General features: G+C 39.9%; 1 protein-coding gene across 2 annotated transcripts in view; it reads left to right on the forward strand.

The window, feature by feature from the left end:
• The window catches only part of EGF (epidermal growth factor), a 90,023-nt gene that overhangs the window by 61,663 nt on the left and 7,514 nt on the right, over positions 1–20,846 (forward strand). For both annotated transcript variants that reach the window (XM_045820289.1, XM_045820290.1), the window contains 6 exons: positions 2,408–2,527; positions 8,930–9,046; positions 9,719–9,844; positions 13,065–13,187; positions 15,298–15,442; positions 19,264–19,434. In XM_045820289.1, coding sequence (XP_045676245.1) covers positions 2,408–2,527; positions 8,930–9,046; positions 9,719–9,844; positions 13,065–13,187; positions 15,298–15,442; positions 19,264–19,434 — 802 coding nt within the window. The remainder of the gene's footprint in view (positions 1–2,407; positions 2,528–8,929; positions 9,047–9,718; positions 9,845–13,064; positions 13,188–15,297; positions 15,443–19,263; positions 19,435–20,846) is intronic.

A 20,846-nucleotide genomic window follows, 5' to 3' on the forward strand; every position in this document is an offset into this window, starting at 1 on the left:
TGATGGTAGCCAGACAGATGTGAGATGATATCTCATTATGGTTTTAATTTGCATATCTGTGATGATTAATGGCCTTGAGCATCTTTTGGGCCTTCTGTATGTCCTCTTTGGGGAATTGTCTATTCAGGTCATGGACTGGAATTGGATATTTTGGATTTTCAGAACTTTCTATTAATTGTTACCTTAGGACATCATTTCTTAATATTTTTGGCTTCAGGTATACTTTACACTCTTAAAAATGATTGAGAATCCCAGAGTTTTTGTTTTTATAAACTACATCTATCAATATTTATATTAGAAATTAAAACTAAAATATTCTAGAAATATCTATTAAAATTGTTCTAATATTCCATTATATATGAACATAAGATACTTTTATAGAAATAAGTTAAATGATTATATTTCCCCAAACAAAAAACTATGCAGTGAGAAGAATGGCATTGGTTTACCTTTATATCTAATGTCTGGCTTGATAGAGGGCAGGGGGATTCTCATGCCTGCGTGCAGGTTAAGTCTGTTGCTGGGTTGTTTTTATTGAAGCCTATGAAGAAAATTTGGCCTCACAGAGACATGGAGTTGGAAAAGGGAGGAAGGAATATTTAACAGCTTTTTCAGATGCCTTTTTTGCATTTTTTATTTGATACCATATCAGAAATATATATTTGATAGTTTCTTGGAGCTTAGTTGCAATGTGGAATCTGAAGCCACATCATTGAATTTTTTTGTCTTCTGACATATTAAAATTCAATGATATTTTGTACTTTGAGTGGATCTTTTATCTTGCATGATTTGGTAGTATCATATTTTATTCATTTGAAAATTTAGTTGAGTTATGCAGATCTTCCAATTGTTACATTCATGTAATAATTGTTACAAAAATCACATTTATTAAGTATCACCATCAAACTCATCAGAAAGGTTTACAGTATTGAAATTTTGTCAAGCTCATGGTAGTGGAGAAGATTTTCTAAAGTAGAATTCTATTTCTCACTTGAAAGCTCAAATTTTATTATGGCAACAAGTACTGTGAGTTGTTTTGCTTGAAGTGACAGGCTCACTTTATTCATTTTCTTCAAAAAAAAAAAGCTTGCCAAATCCCCAAGTGTTAATAACGTAGTTTATCAGTTATCCTTTCAAGTAAAAATCATGCTCAGTGAAAAAAGAAACTAGTTTTAACTTGCAACTCAAAGAGCATATAAGTGATTTTCCTTCAGACAACCATCATAATTCAGTATCTCCACAGATAACAGAGTGTTTTATGTGTATTTTCCACTTTATTATAAGAATGTTAGAGCTAAATATTCCATGGGCAAGATTTTAAAAAATTAATAATTCTCACTTTTTAAAAATCCTTACCCAAGGAAATTTTTTTCATTGATTTTTAGAGAGAGAGAGAAACATATATTGGTTGCCTTCTAGACTCCCCTGTCCACAACCTAGGTATGTCAAATCCACAACCTAGGTATGTGCCCTGACCGGGAATCAAACTCAAGACCTCTCAGTCTACGGGACAATGCTCCAACCAACTGAGCCACACTGGCCAGGGCATTTATTATTACTCTTCACCATGGATCCTCTTAAATGAAAGAAGTGTGTGTGTGTGTGTGTGTGTGTGTGTGTGTGTGAGAGAGAGAGAGAGAGAGAGAGAGAGAGAGAGAGAGAGAGATTATAGGTGGCAGTGAAGAACATGACAACTAGTAGAGTTTGGTGCCATGGCCTTGATTCAGGCTAAGGCATTGCAGTTCCACCAATCATTACTTTTGTCCATTAGTATCAATCCAGATACAGTGAGAAAGGCAAATCACATCAAAGTTATTTGCCTTTTATAAAAATAGTTTGACCTTATGAACTCCATGCAGTGGGACCCCAGGGATCCATGCACATACTTAGAGAGCACATTTGGTGTTTTAAGGGATCCATTTCTCCCATATCTAGGAAGTTGCATAGGTCCCATGCCTGTGTTAAACTATGGCTTGCTTATGCCCATCCACCTATCTAAATACAAGTAAAATCAGGCTAAAATAAGTGTTGGAAAACAGCCTAAAGGAGGAATATGTATGGAACACATCTCATCAATTTTCCCTTGTAATGGCATTCTGTGATTATAAGCTGATTATATTCATAAGGATTCTGGTATTTCATTTTTTCCCAGTACCTAAAAATGTCTTGCCTTTCTTCCCTGCTGGCCCCCTCCCTCAACTGTCAGGTTGCATGGAGTAAAGCTGGGATGGTGTGGTATAGCCAGTGAGGTTTTTGAAGTCACCAAGACCCTGGTAGTTTCCTTGAATGCTGTTACTGTAAGGATGGATCTGAACTGTCAACCAACAAAGAGCCATAAATATAAATTAAATAAAACTTTTCTTGAATCATGAAAGTTAAGTTAATTGTATCTGTTGACCTTCCATAGGTAGTGAAGCAGATCTAAGCAATCAAGAAATGTCATCAGATTTCTTATCCAGCAGTCAAGAGTTTGAAGATAACACTACACAATCCCAACATATGCTTGTGGCTGAAATCATGGTGTCAGGTATGAATAATGAGTCTCTAGTACAGCTTTGGTCCCAACAATTTTCATCCCACCAATCAGAAATTCTGAATCATCTCTTTAATTTAATGTTGGTTAAATCTACACAAAGTTCGTAAAGCTGAACTTTGGTCCTTCTCTGTCTGAGGAAGATGACTGCATTGAACTTGACTCATTGAGACTCTTTGGACTTAAACCTTCTTGGAAGAAATCTAACTTGGAGACAAAGGTGAAAAATAAGACAGAGCAGACTTGAGTGTATCCCTCGATACCTAGTATTCTTGGTATTTGGCCCATGTAGCTGTACTTCCATTAATGTAAAAGTAGATAATAATTGATAAGAAAATGTAGATTGTTTCCTTCAGTTGCTCCAGAAAAATCCACAAATAGAAAATATTAGAATTTTTCTTCTATATGGCACATTTATTTCCAACATGCTAAGTTATTTGTTCAGTATGTAACAACTTTAGGGAACCTAATTCTTTTATATTGTATATTCACTCATGAGGCCAGTGGTTTCCAAATTGGATTTAGCTCAGTCTGAGGTCTTCCGCAAACCCCACCCCTTCTTATTCTAGGTCTCTGACCTTCGGTCAGTGCAGCTGAGTAAGATTTTAACAAAATGTCTGTGACTAAAAATAAGTCTGGAAACTCCACAGTAGGACATTACATGCATTTAACCAAGTGCTCATCAAACTTCTGTGATCTACAGACTTTTTTGTCAATGTATGTGTCCCTGGGACACCCCTCCTCAAAAGAATTTTACAGTGTGATTTTTGATAAAAATACAAAGAGGTGGATATTTTTGTCATGATAATTTGTATGGAACTTTAGAGTTTACCGGATATTTTATCCTCTAATTTGATCCTTTTTCACAACACATTGTTTCTCAGATTTGAAAACTGAGACTAAGGTATATGAAGTTAGTGACTTGACCAAAGTTTTTTTAAAATTAGGACCAAATAATTAATTCATGTCAAAAAAAGAAGTACTGAAAACATTGTCATGTTAGGGATATTATTCATTTAACAGCTATTTCTTTGCCAAACTCAGCACCATGCTGAGTGCTGTGGATGCCATGATGAGATAAATATAGCCCCAGTCTCCAAGGTCAGAGTCTGATGTGGAGACAAATAATATGATGAAATAAAACAATATAAGTATTATCAGTATGGAGAAACTTTCAAAGCCACTAGGGATCCCTAGAGGTTCATAAAACATATTTTTTAAAAAACTGATGTTTGGGAGATTCAAAGACCAAGATCAATGACAGTAAATTAGGCACATAGGTGAGATGGGGGAGTGATGAAATGACCAAAGATTTGATATACATATACATAGGCTGTGTTTGGCTTCATACCTAGAGGCTATACTCTGCCTTGTGTGGAATAGATGGAATTGATTGTTTTGGTTAAAAACTACCTCATCTTTTCATACCTGGATTGTGTTCTTCTTTGTCTTTGGCTTCCAAGTTGTAGTTCTACCTGTGTTGGGCTAAGGGGTCTTATTTATGAGTGAGATTTCATTTCAACAAAGTTTCTATACTAAAAAAAATTGAAAACTCTATACTGGATTTTATGTCAATATATTCTTATTGCCCAAAGACACACAGACTGATATGTAGCAAGTAGACCTGTGTACAATACCACAAAGAGATTCAATCATAAAAAGTTTTGGAGGGCTAGAGCAGTGGCATCTAGGAAATAGTGGAGACCACTTCTCCTGCCTTGGGCAGACTTCCAGTCAAGATGGAGGCATAGGTAGACACACTTCACCTCCTCATGCAACCACAAGAAGAATTACAACAAAACCTCAAAATAAAAAAAACACCCAGAACTGTCAGAAAATCAATCTATATGGAAGTCTGACAACCAACGATGTAAAGAAGCCACCTTTATCCAGATGGGTAGGAGGGGCAGAGTTGCAGAGATGAGTGGAGAGGCGAGGAGATAATAGTGTGGCACAGAGAGATGGCAGTGGTAGTAGAATAGGTGGTCCCACATTCATGTGTGGTGGATAAAAATCAGGAGGGATACCTTGGGAGTAAGCGATCCCAACCCCAAGCCAGGCTATACAGTGACACAGACCCTGGCTCTGGGATCTGCGGCGTTGTGGCTCAGACAAGACAAGACAAATTCACATGGACTACCAAGTCCTGTGGAGGAAAAGGGATGGCTCGACCTCTCTCTCAAGGAGAGAGTGTCAGAGTGCCTTGGCCACTCTCTCAAGAGGGGAGCACCCTGACCCTCGCCTTGACAAACTTTTAGTGCTTTTCTGAGCACATTACATTGAGGACGGTCCTCATTTACTATGCACAGGTTCACTTTAGATGGTTACCTTTTACAGAAAACAAAGGAGAGGATGCCGCTTAACCACATCAGAGAAGAAGGACATTTGCAAATGCAAAGGGAAAAGTGGTTAAACTGGTTACATTCATCCTTGAAAGGTTTAGCATAGATTTTAGGAAGTTACTTTAAAGATATGCAGTAAATGTTTGCTGCCTCAATTCAGAGTGAGGGAGTTTTAGTAAAAGGCAAGTCTCAAAGCGGCCTAGGTACAATGCAGACCTGATTCCCCCTGGGAGAACCTATCCGTGGACATGGGTCCTGCACACTGGACCTCACTGTGCACTGGCCTTTCTGAGTGGGAGCTGGGTTCACACCACACAGAATGGTCTCCTAGAGTACAGCACAAGGTTCTGATACCAGAAAGATAAATCCCCATAATGTCTAGCTATAAAAACCAGTGGGGGTGGGGTAGTGGAAGAAATTGCCAGATTTTCAGGAGAGTGTATTTAAGGGGTCCACATGGACTTGGAACTTACACAGAGTCACCCACTCTTGGATTCACCACCAGGGCAACAAGTGGAAGGGTGCCAGGTGCATATGGGAAGTGGGTGAAGTGAAAGGAAATGGGGCAAGTGCTGGGCAAGCCTCCAGAAGCCAGGTAGCAGCATTGTCCCCACTCAGAACCCTCCCCCAACACAAAGTCACAAAGTGGGGAAGTGGGTTGCTCCACCCTAGTGAACACCTAAGGCTCTGCCCCATATAACTTAACAAGTACACTAAGACAAGGAATCAAAGCAGCTCTATGTAATACACAGAAACAAACACAGCAATGTTGCCAAATTGAGGATACAAAGAAATATGGCCCAAATGAAATAACAGAACAAAACCCCAGAAAAACAGCTAAACAAAATGGAGATAGCCAACCTATCAGAGGCAGAGTTCAAAACACTGGTGATCAGGATGCTCAAAGAACTCATTGAATACAGCAACAACATAAAGGAAGAAATGAAGGTTATACTAAGTGAAATTCAGAAAAATCCATAGGGAACCAACACTGTAGGAAAGGAAGCCAGGGTTCAAATCAATGATTTATAACATAAAGAAGAAATAGGCATTCAGCCAGAACAGAAAGAAGGAACAAGAATTTAAAAAAGCAAGGATAATATAAGCAACTTCTGTGACATCTCCAAACATGCCAACATCTGAATCATAGGGGTGCCAGAAGAAGAAGTAGAAGAAGAAATTGAAAACTTATTTGAAAAAATAATGAAAGAAAAGTTTCCTAATTTGTTGAAGGAAATAGACATGCAAGTCCAGAAAGCTCAGAGAGTCCCAAACAAGTTGAACCCAAAGAGGACCACACCAAGACATATCATAATTAAAATGTGAAAGGTTAAAGATAAAGAGAGAATCTTAAAAGCAGCAATAGAAAGGCAGAGAGTTACCTACAAAGGAGTTCCCATAAGACTGTCAGCTGACTTCTCAAAAGAAATTTTGCAGGCAAGAAGTGACTGGAGAAAAGTATTCAAAGTGATGAAAAGCAAGGACCTACAACCAAGATTACTCTATCTAGAAAAGCTATCATTAAGAATGGAAGGACAGATAAAGTATTTCCCAGACAAGGTCAAGCTAAAGTTCATCATCACCAAGCCATTATTACATGAAATGTTGGACTTATCTAAGAAAAATAAGAAGACCAAAACCATGAACATTAAAAAGGCAACAAATTCCCAACTATCAACAACTGAATCTGAAAAACAACAACAACAACAACAACAACTAAACAAACAACCAGAACAGGAACAGAATCGTAGATATTGAGATCATTTGGAGGGTTATCAGCTAGGAGGGGGAATAGGGAGTACAGGAGAAAAGGTGCATGGATTAAGAAACATAATTGATAGGTACAAAATAGACAGGGGAAGGTTAAGAATAAATAGTATGGGAAATGGAGAAGCCAAAGAACTTATATGCATGACCCATGGACATGAACTGAAAGGGGGATTATTGGAGGGAAGCAGGGTACTAAGTGGAGGGGGACAAAGAGGGAAAAATTAGGACAATTATAATAGCATAATCAATAAAATATACTTTAAAAAAGTTTTATTGTCAAATTTACTAAAATCATGAGTTATTCAAATTCATAAATAAAATTTAAACTTCTTAATGTGGCCTGTTGGACCCTAGATGGACTAGCCCTTACACACTTCACCAACCTAAACATGTGCCCTTCTGTCCTCAGCTTTCTGTGACCTGCTTCAGTTACCCTGACCTTACCTGTAACATGCAGGCGTTGTTGTGTGCTTGGCCCACAGTGCTCTTCCTAACCCTCCAAATCCTGCTAACCCTTCAGATTTCAACTTTATATATTCTTACTCAGAAGGACCTTTCTAGTGTCCTGTCCAGATGAGGTGAGAGCTACTTCACAAACTATAATAGGTATTGTTTCATAAATAGTGTTTATCATAGTTGTTCTTCAATACAAGAAAACAAAGCCCTGTCTGTATTCTCCACCACTGTATTTTTGGTCTGGCAGGTATTAGATACTTTTGAATAAAATCATTAATTTTATGAACAGGCCCCAAAATGTAGTTTTCTAGTCTGATAGGCTAATTCTGATTCAGGCTGTCACAGCATTCTTCTTTATCATCCTTATTTAGATAGGCATAATATTTTATAATCCTCAAAGGAATTTTTTAATCTCTTTTTTTTTTCAAGTTCTTTCAACAAGCATGTGAAGTAGACTGGGCAGAAATCATCACCTGTGTTTTAGAGAAGAGGCGTGTAGAGCCTGGGAATTCCTTCCTTCCAGAGCTAGTTTGTGGCAGAAAGGACTTTGGCTATAGTCCTTCCCTCCAACAACTGCACATCCATTGCTTTCCATTATGCAAAGCAGCCTTAGGGTTTGCAAGTTACCAAATAAATCCTGAATCATATTCTAATTTAAGATAATTGTGCAAGTGATTTAAAATGTCTTGTGTAATTGGACACTGTCCACCACACACTCTGAACAGCTTTGTGATTTGGAAGCTAGTCCTCCAAATAAAAGCCAAATCAAATGGGTAATTAATTTAGCCTGAAGTTATCCATCTTTAAGAGTCATGAGTGACACATTACCAAGGAAGCCTGAAAGGCATGTTTTCCCACAAGAGAAATCTTACTCAAATAGCTAAGCAAATCAAACACAATTACCCAATGTCTGCATTCACATGGCATCAAATCCTACTTTGATCACTTAACTTTCTTTAAATTTATGGGCAAGTTTGACCTCTTCTATGCTCAGATGAGCAACATTACTAGTGAGTAGACAGATGACAGATTATATCCTCCTGTGGTATGTCAAATCTCCCCAACTCTGAAAGGGAGGAGGCGTTTAGAGGATGATTATATGTATAAGTAGTTCAAGGGGAAAAAAAATCTCGCTCATATTTATGGCTCAGCATGCAACTCTGTCCCCTGAGGCATGTGCATTTCAATGGAGTATGAAATGAATTGATCCATTTACAGCATTTACTTTATATGGTTCATGACTTTGTAAAAGTGCCTTGAGGTTTGCAAGTCACTGCATAAATCTTGATAATAAACATACATTGTGACATACATATTCTATGATACATAAAACATAATTTTAGTAAATTGACAATAAATCTCTATGATTGAATCTCTTTGCCATGTTAGTACACAAAGCTACTTGCTGTGTATTACTCTGTGTGGCTTTGAGGACTAAGAACATACCGACCCTTTGGTATGTCATAATGGTTGGGAATGCTCAAATAAGCAATAAACCTTCTGAAATTTGAATCCATTTACTCCAAGCAATTTTATGAATCAAATTTTAGATGCTTTTAAAAATTGTACATTAAGTTCACACAGGGCTGTTTGAACACCAAATAGTTAAGACTAAAGATTTGTTGAGAGCATGTAAATGGAAACATATGGCTCACAGATCCTTTCATATGGACATAACTTCCAGGTCAACAGTGTTTCTGTTTGAGGGTTAACTTGTCGCAGAACTTGGAAAAGGACGTGCTGGAATGTTCTGTAGAACCCAGAACATTAAAGCCTATTTTTGCCTCTGAGGTCTGGAAATAACCTGATGGGGTTCTTGCTGTTGCAGATGAAGATGACTGCGGTCCCATGGGATGTGGTGCACACTCTCGATGTGTGTCAGAGGGAGAGGTCGCCACGTGTCAGTGTTTGAGAGGATTTGCTGGGGATGGAAGAGTATGTTCTGGTAAGGGCAAAGGCCAATGAGCATAACTGTAAAAAAGAGTGAATCAGAAACACTGAGATTGTATGGGTCTCAAATCTCCAGAAAGACTTATGTGATCAGCAGGATTGAATAAATTGTTTGGTATCAGCTAAAAAAATAATGGATAGCATGTGTAGAAAATATGAAACATATAATATGTTGTTACATTACACTGAGTTTGTGTTAAAGTTATGAGGTATATGCAGTTGATATTCAGGAGAAGAATTTACAATTCATTTCAGAAACATGAATTGAGTTCAAGCCAAATTTATGAATTTAACACTTCCAATAAAAACACAACCATTTTTTCTCCTCAAAACTTAGGTCATAAGTTTTAGTTTAATAAATAGATTGAGGTGGATAGCCTTCTATTTTATATCAATAGCCTCAAAAAAGTTAGCAATTACTGTAAAAATCTCAGGATTTAATGGTCTGAAGCTATGCACAAAGTGATTTACTTACACATACTTGGCTAAACAAATGTGAGAAATCTGTAAAAATTGATTAAGATATGAACTTTATGGATTTGCATCGGATTTGCAGTCTCTGTAAACAGCCAAATGAATGTGTGTAAGATTATACTTATTTTTTCCTAGTATGCTCATTTATTCCAGAGTTGCCAATATATTTCACTAGTTCCTCATTTCCCAACAGATATAGATGAATGTGAGATGGGTATACCAGCTTGCTCACACCCTTCCTCCAAGTGCATCAATACTGAAGGTGGCTATGTGTGCCAGTGCTCAGAAGGCTACCAGGGAAATGGGACTCACTGTCTTGGTAAGAGTGTGTGTGCTGAGGCAAGTGGGTGGAGGCAGGCCTTAGAGAATCACAAGATGCTCTGGGTGTGGTGGGCCAAGAAAAAACAGGATATAACTGGGGTGACATGCATGTTAAAGCTGAAAGAGGAATTGTGTGACCTGTTCAAACTGACATATTTCAGTTCCTGGTACATAGTCAAGTTTGTGCCCTTGTGTTCTCACACTAGTCAGCAGAAACACGCTGTAGAGCTAAGTTGCCCCTCTGCCTTTCTGGTTCTTTTCCCTAGGTTTGAATAACACCAGCACCTCATCAATACTCCATACTCTGAGCCATCATGAGGGGAATTGAAGATTTTTTTCATCACCAAATTTGGCAGTTGAACAGTGGTGAACTGTGTGTGTGTGTGTGTGTGTGTGTGAAAGAGAGGTGTGGTTCTGTGCAAAGGCTCCGCAGGGGCTCTCAATAAATTCAGCAGAGGAAAGACTCCAACTCCTGACACTTGCATACAAATAGAGAATGATTAAGACCTCTTTCATAACCACCATCCTCTGCCAAGGTCTGGGAGTGGCTCTTTGGGGGGAGTTCACTTAGTGAATGTCTTGTCCCAGTCCAGGTGTCAGCAGTGTGGCATCACCAAGCAAGCAAAGACCTGCCCAAAGCCGTCATAGCCCAGTGAAGTGGTTGTCTGAAGTTTTACGGGGCTTTAAATTGTCTCTTTGAGTATTTGCTTTTCTTCCTGAAAACAAAAATCTTTCACAGTGAAGGGCAGATACCCTGATAAGAAGCTATGGTACTGCTTTCTCCTATATGTTGAAGTTAAAGATGAAAATTCAGTCAGTTTTCTGGATCTGGTTGGTTTAAATCAGACCTTCAGGAGATGAGTGTTGTGCCGTCCACAGAAATCTGTAAACGCTATTTTAAGCACATATTTGGCTGTTAGTCAGGAAAACGTCACTGCTCTAATTAAGCAGGCTCATGGATAATTTAGACAAATAGGCTTTATATTTAATTTACTTTGAAGAGAAAGGAAGGAATACTTTCTTGGACTCTGGATTTTCACTCTGTTCCTTTCCAGTATCAAAAACACCGCAGGGTGTCACGGCCCAGCCGCGATAGCAGCAGTGAGCTCATTCCTGTCCTCTCCCCCTTCCTCTCCTCTTCCCCTTCTCTCCTTCCTTTCCTCTCCATTACTCACATATATGATACATAGAGATAGAGAGATACAGATACACTTCTGTATAGAAGTGTTGTTGTCATTCTTATTGTAAAAAGTACTTGTGTCTCTTTGCCAAGAGTGTATCTTTGTTTTTACTTTTTGCAAAAGTTCTGTCTCACTCCCAAGGTGATAGTTCACAGATATAATAACAGTAAATCAACCTTTTAAAAAAGATTCAGTTTGAGCCATTCGGGATGGCAATGCAATGGGATAGAGATTTGATTGGCTGCTGTTAGTACAAAGACACAGTACTAGGAACTGTGAGGAATATCAAGCTGATGAAGCCAGTCCTTACCTGCAAGGAGAGTGTGATCTTAAAGAAATACATATAGCTGTGATCATTGGTGAAGAAGGTTATGCATCATAAGAGAAGTGAAAACTACAGTGGAAGTTCAGAACTGGAAGAAATATCTGTTTGAGGTTTTGGGAAAGACTTCTTGGAGGAAGCATTATTTTGGGTGGACCTGGGGCATGAGGAGATTTTTATAAGGCAGAAATTTGAAGGGATAGAAAACTTAATTGAGCACTATACGACCCATATAGGTCGTATATGAGAGAAAGCAGAAACTGAGGCTGTTAAGGTGGTGTCCTTGTGCTATACAGACTGGGTGGCCTAAACAAGTCATTTATTTTCTCATAGTTCTGGAGGCTAGGTGTTCCACATCAAAGTGCTGCCTTATTCAGTTCTGGGTGAGGACTCTCTTTGGCTTACAAACAGCTGCCTTCTCGCTGCATACATACATTGTTTCTTCTTGGTGGCTGGGGGGGGGGGTTGGGCAAAGAAGAAGAAGGAGGAGGAGGAGAAAGAAAAAGAGGGGAGGGAATCTGATGTTTCTTCTTATAATGACCTATTGGGTCAGGATCCCATTCTTATGACCTAATTTAACCTTAATTACTTCGTTACAGGCCCTTTCTCCAAATATAGTCACATTGGGGGGTCAGGGATTCAACATATGAATTTGGTGGGATAAAATTCAGTCTATAGTAGGTGAGTTGGGCTACATTCATGGAAGACTAGAATCTGAGGGTTAGTCATTGGGGTTTTACTTTTTTAGACCAGCATTGCCAATAAAAATGTAATGTCAGTCATCACATATATAATTTAAAATGTTCTAGTAGCCACATTAGAAAAAGTAAAAAGACACAGGTGAAATTAATCTTAAATATATTTTATTTATTCTAATATATCAAAAACATTAACATTTTAAAATGTAATCAATATAAAATTATTGAGGTAAATTTACATTCTTATTTTGGTACTAAGTCTTCACCATTGAGCATGTGTTCTACACTTCCAGCACAGTGTGGACTAGCTGTGGTTCTGGTGCTCAATGCTCACCCATGGCCATTGGCTGCTGTGCTAGGCGGGGAAGCTCTTGGCAGCAGAGAGCACTAGCAGCATTTGAGTCAAGTGGTACAGTGATGAGAACCGCAGTTCGGGAAGACTAGTCTGGCACTGGTGTTCAGGAGTGGAGTGCAGGAGAGTGGGACACAGCGAATGAAGGAAGGCTGTTCTTATAGTAATGTAAGATCAGAAGAGAGGAGGGACCTAAATGTTAGAGTGGTGGTAACTGAGAAAGAAAAAGGTGTATAGTTTGGAAAGAAAGTGATGATTTAGTTTATATTTATGTTAAGTTTATATTTATGTTAAAAAGACAATAATGTTTTATTTGGTATGATCTGAACTTCTAAATATTTGCCTAGAGGTTGCTTACCAATCTCCATCTTTCCCATTGAGCTACTGGTATTGGGAGTTTCCTTTCCTTTCAAACAGTAGGAAGACCCCCAGCCTTATGTCAGGACTTTACATGAATGAGCACGCAGCCATGTAACACAGTTCATTACTCTCACCAACATTCATGATAAAATTTTTGAATCTAGAAATGTGTAGAGTTCTGAGAACATGCAGCATAACAGAAGTCAAAATGCTCCCCTTCTAGAATGTTGGGTGTTCCAATTGTATGACCTTCTTTTTCCTCTCCACCTCACTTTTTTCTTCCCTACTCCCTTTTTTTCTGGCAGACATTGATGAGTGCCAACTGGGCGTGCACACCTGTGGGGAAAATACCACCTGTACAAATACAGAGGGAAACTACACCTGCATGTGTGCCAGCAGCCTGTCTGAACCTGGATGGAATTGCCCTGGTAGGTTGGTGGGAGATCTAGATCCAAAATGAGGAACTCGATTCTGGAAAATTCTGTACCCAAGTGTATTTGCATTTGAGATTTTAGAAATCATTTGGTTTACACCCTGGCTAGTGTGGCTCAGTGGAGTAAGCACTGGCTTGTGAACCAAAGGGTTGCCGGTTCGATTCCCAGTCACAGCATATGCCTGGGTTTTGGGCCAGGTCCCCAGTAGGGGGTGCATGAGAGACAACGGCACACTGATGTTTCTCTCCCTCTCTTTCTCCTTCCCTTCCCGTTTGTAAAAAAAAAACAACTAGAACCCCCCCCCCCGCCCCCCCGCCAAAAGAAAGAAAAGCAAAGAAATCATTTGTTTTAATCAGGCTGGTGGGTTTGCTTTCCTGATTAGGTTGGTGCTGGATTTGAGAATGTGAAATGGTCTTTTTTTTTTTTTTAATTTGATAGCATCTGAAATAAATCTGTTTTTATTACCCACAGTTCAATAAAAGTGGCAACATGGGGGTTCTCTTTAACCATGTGGCTAACGTGCTGATTTGTGATGTCAGTTTCTCGGCTGCTGGAAAACTGCAGGGTCAGGCAGGTTGGGGAGGATGCCTGGACTTTCAGCATTTTAAATCACTTTCAGGAATTTAAAAATATTACTTTAAAAAGTCACTATTTTTTATCATCTGAATTAGGATTCCAGATCTTTTTTTCTTTCTTTTAAAAATATTTGCAGTGGTCTTCTCCTGCTTTCTGGACCCTCTCCCCAGAGCCCAGTCTCTTCTCACCACCCACAGCCCAGTGGGACTGGCTCCCCAGGCCTGGACACCAGGATCAGGGCCCTTTCCCCTGCCAGCTCTTTATCCCCCTCGGCTGTACAAGCAGAAAGTCTCCTAATAAAGGATCATTCTGTGCTTGCTTGGGCCTTTTTTCCCCAAGTAATTTGTTCTTCTTAAAGGTATTGGAAGACTGCTAATATTTACACAGTCAGCTACACATCCTAATGTTTTCCTTTCACGGTTTGGTGAACCATTCAGTGAAAGGGACTTTGCCACTTTGGCATTTCCTATGTATGGTAACATTTCCTGTCTCTCAACATGACCAGTCTTGTCTTTGAGGTTTCCCCTGAAACTTAAATAGTTTTTAGAAGAAATCCTTGTGTGGGAGAAATTTTTGAGACTCCCAGGATAGTGGGGTAAAGGGCTGTGTATTGGTGGGTGGTTTATAAGTCATAACAAGATACTGCAGCTCAGTGAGACCCTCTTAAAGCCAGCTGTCATTTCATACAGTGTGTGTTTGTGGATGACAGATGTGCTTTTATAATGAGATCAGTGACCCTGCATGCATTTGATGTCTTAGGATTGATCATTCTCTTCTTTGCCTCCTATATGCTTTATGTCAAAAAATACTGAACCTGCAGAAAGAATGGCTCTCTTCATGGTGAATGCCACAAAGTCTGGTTAGGAAAGTGAAACTGTGGTCGCTTTGATAGTTCTACTGTCATTGTCACCAGGAGACACGAGATCACAAAGTGTTCACAGCCACTAGTTCCTGATACTGACACAGGTTTCCCCTGCTATCTGAAAGCTGAAATGAAGTAAACTGAAAAATCAATTACTACCATTAATTTATATGGAAAAAATTTTTGAGCATTCCTAGACCCACCCAAATAACCTATCAATTCATACTCTTAGTCGTGTCCAGTTTTATACCAAGGGTTAATGCCCTCATGAGCTCTTAAGATGCCTTAGAACACATCTTGCTAACAGGTGCACAAAACGAATGGAGATGAAGCGCTGATGCTCACAGAGCCCAAAGCTATACCAGCTCCGTGCTGAGATGCTCAGTGTGGTTCCTGGGGAAGGAGCTGCTGGGGCAGCTGCTAGGGGCGCTGGGTTGCTAGGAGCTCATGCAAAGCAAATGCTGAACGCTGTTTTCACTTTTGCCTCTTTTTTATTAAAACAAAAATCCTCTTCGGATTTCTTTAGGTTAGCAAAACAGTGCACTAATGTATGTCTTTCATAATGTGAAGTGGAGTAAAGCAAACTTCTGAAAAGCTGGGGGATACCTGCACCTGGAAGACACTGATTGCTTCAGAAAATAAAAGTACCACCTTTGATTCTTCTAGACTCGACTCCACCGCCTCATCCCAGGGAGGACGGCCACTTTTCTGTGAGAAATACTTACTCAGAATGCCCCCCGTCGCATGTGGGGTACTGCCTCCACGGCGGTGTGTGTATGTACATTGAATCCGTGGACAGCTACGCATGCAAGTAAGTCCAGCTGTCTTCCCGAGGCACAGAGCTGTGATACTGCAACCCGCAACTTTCAGCTCATTTGCAAAATTTATGTTAAGGAATATTTTCTATAATTAGGTTTTTCCTTAGGGAAAAATATATAAACAAGCATGTGTAAATTGTATAAATTGTATAAATTGTGTGTGTGCTGCACTCTCCCTGCATATCACATCTCACCCTTCCTCTCCCCACCCCTCCACCCCACAGCTGCCAGTGCTAAATACACACTTAAGGAATTGGTGATTTTACCTTTGACTTAAATAGCTTGATGTTACTAATGATGCAGTCTGGTAATTAAATTTCTCATCCTGGTTAAAAGCTTAGGTTTGTGAGGGAATTCCTTAAAACTTTGATTTTCTGCCAAATACATGGACAGCATCCATGATATGTGTCTGAATTTACAAAAGTGTTGCATGTTTTCACACTGGACTTTTTGCCTTCTTTTCTCAAAACACATATATATATACCTTTTTTTAAAAAAAATTCCTAACAGTTGATGTTTAACCTTTGTTGTTTGGTGACAACTGCAGATGCAGCCACCACTGCTTTGTGCTCCCTTTTTGTCCCCACGGTGACTTCACAGTGTCATCGTGGGGCAGTGTTAAGCTGGAACCCCGAAACCATGAGGTGCTCCTGCCACACTCACTCAGAGAACCTTCTCCCGGAGCCTTTCACGGAGGGACACTCACAATGTCTAGCTCTGCATCAGTTTCACTTTTCATTGTTTTCACATTTCAAAGGCAATGTGAGGGAATTCATAGATATGCAACAATAAATAGGCCTCCTAATGCTAGACGCCCGACTCACTGATAATTTTCTCTGTGTCCAAGGAAAGAGTGATACGATGTTCTGTATTTCACAAATAAATGCTGTAAATTTAAAGGTTTTTCTTATTTATCAGCAGAAATGTAGTCTAAATTATTAGAATTAAGTTATGTTCTGTGACAAAGTATATGACCTCGTATTATGAATCATATCAGCCTGACAAAAGTAATGAAAAATGCTCATGGATATTAGCAAAAATGACTCAGTTCCAATAAAAATCTGCTTTCATATTCATATTTACATGCTATAATTTTCTCACCTAAGATAAATCAAGTATTCTTGATTTTGAGAATAAGAATCAACTTGTTTTTACCTATTCATAGTTTCTTATTCTCCCAAATAATGAAATAATGAAAACACATGTCCCAGTTTATTAGGTCATCTTTTGTTTTTATAAAAGACTTTCCGACAATATGAATGGCACTGCTGGGTTAGGTACTGCAATTACTATGATATTTCCATTTGGACCTGGTGGTGTCAATTAATTAAACGGTTTAGAAACTCTAGCACATTACTTTTCTTTCTGTCATTAAATCCTGATGAAAATATCATATTCCTCTGGTAATATTTTAAATATGAGTTGTTACAAAATGACTAACTGGAGATAACACTCAAATTGAAGGACCTTTAATCAAAAGCAATATTGAAAATATAACAAGTTCCCATTAATTTGGATCAGGACTTTGTTTTTGAAGTCTGAATTTAATATAACCGTGGTTTAGTCAAACATTCAACCCTTCCCTCTTCCTGCCGGATGACCTCACCTTGTATTTTTTTAATTCCATAAAAACGCATCTATAGGGAGCTTACCCGTCCGACTTCCATTAGAAACAGTTCACAGGGAGCACTCCACACAGTGCTCCTAATGCTTTGAACAGGCATAGAAAGGGAACTCTTCTTTCTTTGCCTGGAAAACAGGGGCCCCTGGCTGCCTAGGAATGCAGGAATGGGAAAACTGGGGTCTCCATGCCAATGGGCTACCTCAGAGGTTCCCCGGACTGGAGATTCTCAGAAGACTCCAAACCTCCTGAGCTCAGAGAGGTCCTCGCTGACTCTGGTCTGGCTTTGAACCAGCACGCACCCTTCCGGGCAGGTCTTCTTCAGACCAGGATCCCCTAGCATTGGCACTGTGAAATGTTTCATAAAATAACGTGTCATGTGATCAAATCATTTTGAAAAACACAGCATACTCTTGCCTTCAATTCTTGATCATGATGCACCACAATGTGTGAAAAAGTCCTGTTGACCTTTATTTAGTCTAGAATTTCTTGAAATCACTTGACCAAAGCAAATGAAACGTATTTGGCCAAGGAATCTTTTGTTTGGTTTACAAGAAGAACTCCATAACCCAAAGAAATGGTGGTGTGTGGCCCACACTTGTGAACTCGTGAGATGCTGACGGATGGTTCCGGGCTTCAGGCTCACAGAGGCTCAGGTGTTGCAGCCTGCTGTGGCCTCCATTCCTCGAAACCCTAAAATCTCTGAGAAAATTTGAGGCATGGCCTATTTAATATCAACCTTTTAAAAGTGTGTGTCAGCCATTGATTGTAAATGTCTATAACCAAAGATAACTTGAATTAAAATAGTATCTAGGAAAGCCAGGAATCGCTTGATAGTCCTTTATGCTTCCTGCAACTCACATCCTGCCATCTCTTGCCTGGTCAGTTCTAGAGGGATAGCTTTCAGAAGTACATGCTGCTTAAAACCCTTTTTGGAAGCAGGCCAGTGTAGTAGGAAAAACATAGTCTTTGAAATCAGAGAACCATTTGAATGGCACCTGCTATTCACTAGCTGAGCAACCTGGCACAAATTACATAAGCCCGTCATCCGAGCCTCACTTTCCTTATCTATAAAATGGGAGTGTGCCATCAAGAATAAAGTAGAAGTGCCCAGCACAGTGTCAAACACATGAGGTGCTTAACAGATGCTAGGTCCTTTCCCTACTCTCTGAAAGTGATTCTCCAAAGCTCCTATGACCAACTCAAGGTAGAACTAGGACAGACTCTAGATCCTCTGAGGCTTCGACTCATACTTTTTCCCTGTTGTCCCTTCCCAACACGGGGTCTGGTGTCAGTTCTCTATGTATTCATTCCTTCGTGTCCTTTTGGAAGACAGTGGCAGCACGAATAGATGGACAGTTGGTCCAGGGTCGGGGGATGAAATTCCTAACAACCGAGCATCACAAAATATTTAACAGAATATTTTTAAAATGTACGCTGTCATGGAGAATGAGAAACTACACTACCCGAGATCCCAATAGTTTCCGAAGCATACATTCCCAGTAGATGGCAGCATTGTTTCATTTACTTTCATCGGAAGGTTCACAACGTTTGTTGGCTGCTGTTGGTAACTCTAGTAACAATTTTACTACTGACATAGCAGGATGTTTGTTGGCGAATGCCTCTTTTACTCCTCCATTTAGTTCCCCCCACCCCCCCTCCCTTGAAGAAAGTAGGGACGTGCTTGGGTGTTGCCACTGAGAGCTTGTCTCTTAAGCCTGTGGTGATTTTTTTTTTTAAGTTTCCTCCATAGGCTAGGCAGTGCTTTCTCACTCACATTATTGTAGAGCCTGCCTTCAAGTAAGGGACTCTGCTTTCAAACTCTTCCTTTCCTTAGAATTTAGATTTCATTGCATTCTGGCCAAACATTTGTTCAAAAACTCTCTTGGCTCTTAGGGCAAAGTTGCTTTGTGTTGGTCTTAAAGGTAACTCCTCAGGATTTTATCCTAAGAGTAATTGATCTTTAATCAATGTTCTGCAATGCCTCGATGAGGCAGTGTGCAAACAGACTGTAGGCAAGGTCCATGCAGCATCAGCTAGTAAAGCAGGGTGCTTCCAGCTGAGCCCTGATGGATTTCCCACGTGCTTCCAAAAAGCTGGGTCTGGACATGTAGAGATTGAAAGACAGCTGAATATTTCATCTGAGAAATATAACCAGGCTGACAGCTGACCTCTGTTTGTGTGCCGCCACAGCTGCATTGTTGGCTACGTGGGGGAGCGATGTCAGCACCAAGACCTGAGGTGGTGGGAGCTGCGCCATGCTGACCAGGGGCGGCGGCAGCGGAACATCACCGTGGTGGCTGTCTGCGTGGTGGCGCTCGTCCTGCTGCTGCTCCTGATGCTGTGGGGTGCTCACTACTACAGGTGATGCTTCTTCCCATTGGCACCTCTAACAAGCCCCCCACCCCAGGAGAACTCCTACCTCCTAGAGAGCTATGCTTTACTATAGTACATTTCAACAGTGGAGTAACAATAACAGAAAACGAGTGCTGCAGGATTTCCCTGCTCTAAAGTAACAGTGGTTTTACTTTTCCTTGTCCATTCCAGTACTTGTCCACACACCTGTATAGTTCATTTAATGATGAATTTTTGTCTTCCACTTTTTTCTTGTACCTCCTTTCCTCCCCTCCACTGCACCCCACAGCCCGCATCACGGTCATTTTTTTCATAGCTACCTTTCATTGAGTGGATTTGCCACAAAGTATTAACTTTAGTTCAAGAAAACCAGTATTGCCCTGGCTGGTATGACTCACTGGGTTGAGCACCAGCCTGTGAACAAAAGGGTCTCCAGTTCCATTCCCAGTCAGGGCACATGCCTGGGTTATGGGCCAGGTCCTCAGTTGGGGGGTGCATGAGAGGCAACCACACATTGATGTTTCTCTTCCTCTTTTTCTCCCTCCCTTCCCCTCTCTAACAATAAATAAATAAAATCTTTAAAAAATAATAATTTCAACTTAAAAGTTAAAAACTGTGAAATAATATTTGTATATTTACTTTTTAAAAATTGCCACTAGTCCTGGTTGGGTTCCTCAGTGGATTGAAGCACCGTCCCTTATACCAAAAGGTTGTGGGTTCTATTCCTGGTCAGGGTGTGTACTAGAGGCAACCGATCAATGTTTCTTTCTCACATTGGTAATTCTCTCTCATTCTCTCTCCCTCTCTTTAAATCAGTAAAAAATATCCTCTGGTGAGGATTTTAAAAACTGATACTACATTAGGGTGAATGAATTAACATTATACTGCTGATTTTCCATTTTCTGAAAAAGTAGGACAGCATCCTCCACTGCCCTTAATACTGAGGAACATTTTATGTTCTGTTATAGTTTGTGCTGTACGAAATCAGTGAGTTGTAACGCTTTGTGGCAGAAGGAACTTTATTGAATTATCTGATTCAATCTCATCATTTTATGGTCCAAAAGCCTCAGACCCACTTAACTGAAATGGTCCTAGTTTTCTGGGGTGCACAGAACTCCCCCCCCCCACTATCTGCTGATACAAGTCCAACCACACTTGCTGGTGCCACATGAACACTCAGGTGTTGGCTGTCTTGCATTACGGAGAATTCAAAATAGCGTTTGAGACATGCTTGTCCGGGGTCCTGCTATGTCCCAGTATAATGGTTAAAAGCATGGGCTCTAGAATAGATCACACAGGTTCAATTCCTAGTTCATGTTTAAATACATGCCATCAAACCTTTGTCTTCAATAATTTCCTTTGCTATAACGTGGGAACAAAAATAGTACTTCAGAGTCATTGTGAAACAGAGTGAATCTAAG

This window comes from Phyllostomus hastatus, unplaced genomic scaffold (assembly GCF_019186645.2).
Source record: "Phyllostomus hastatus isolate PE091 unplaced genomic scaffold, TTU_PhHast_1.1 phas_scaffold_39, whole genome shotgun sequence".
In the NCBI taxonomy this organism is placed as follows: domain Eukaryota; kingdom Metazoa; phylum Chordata; class Mammalia; order Chiroptera; family Phyllostomidae; genus Phyllostomus; species Phyllostomus hastatus.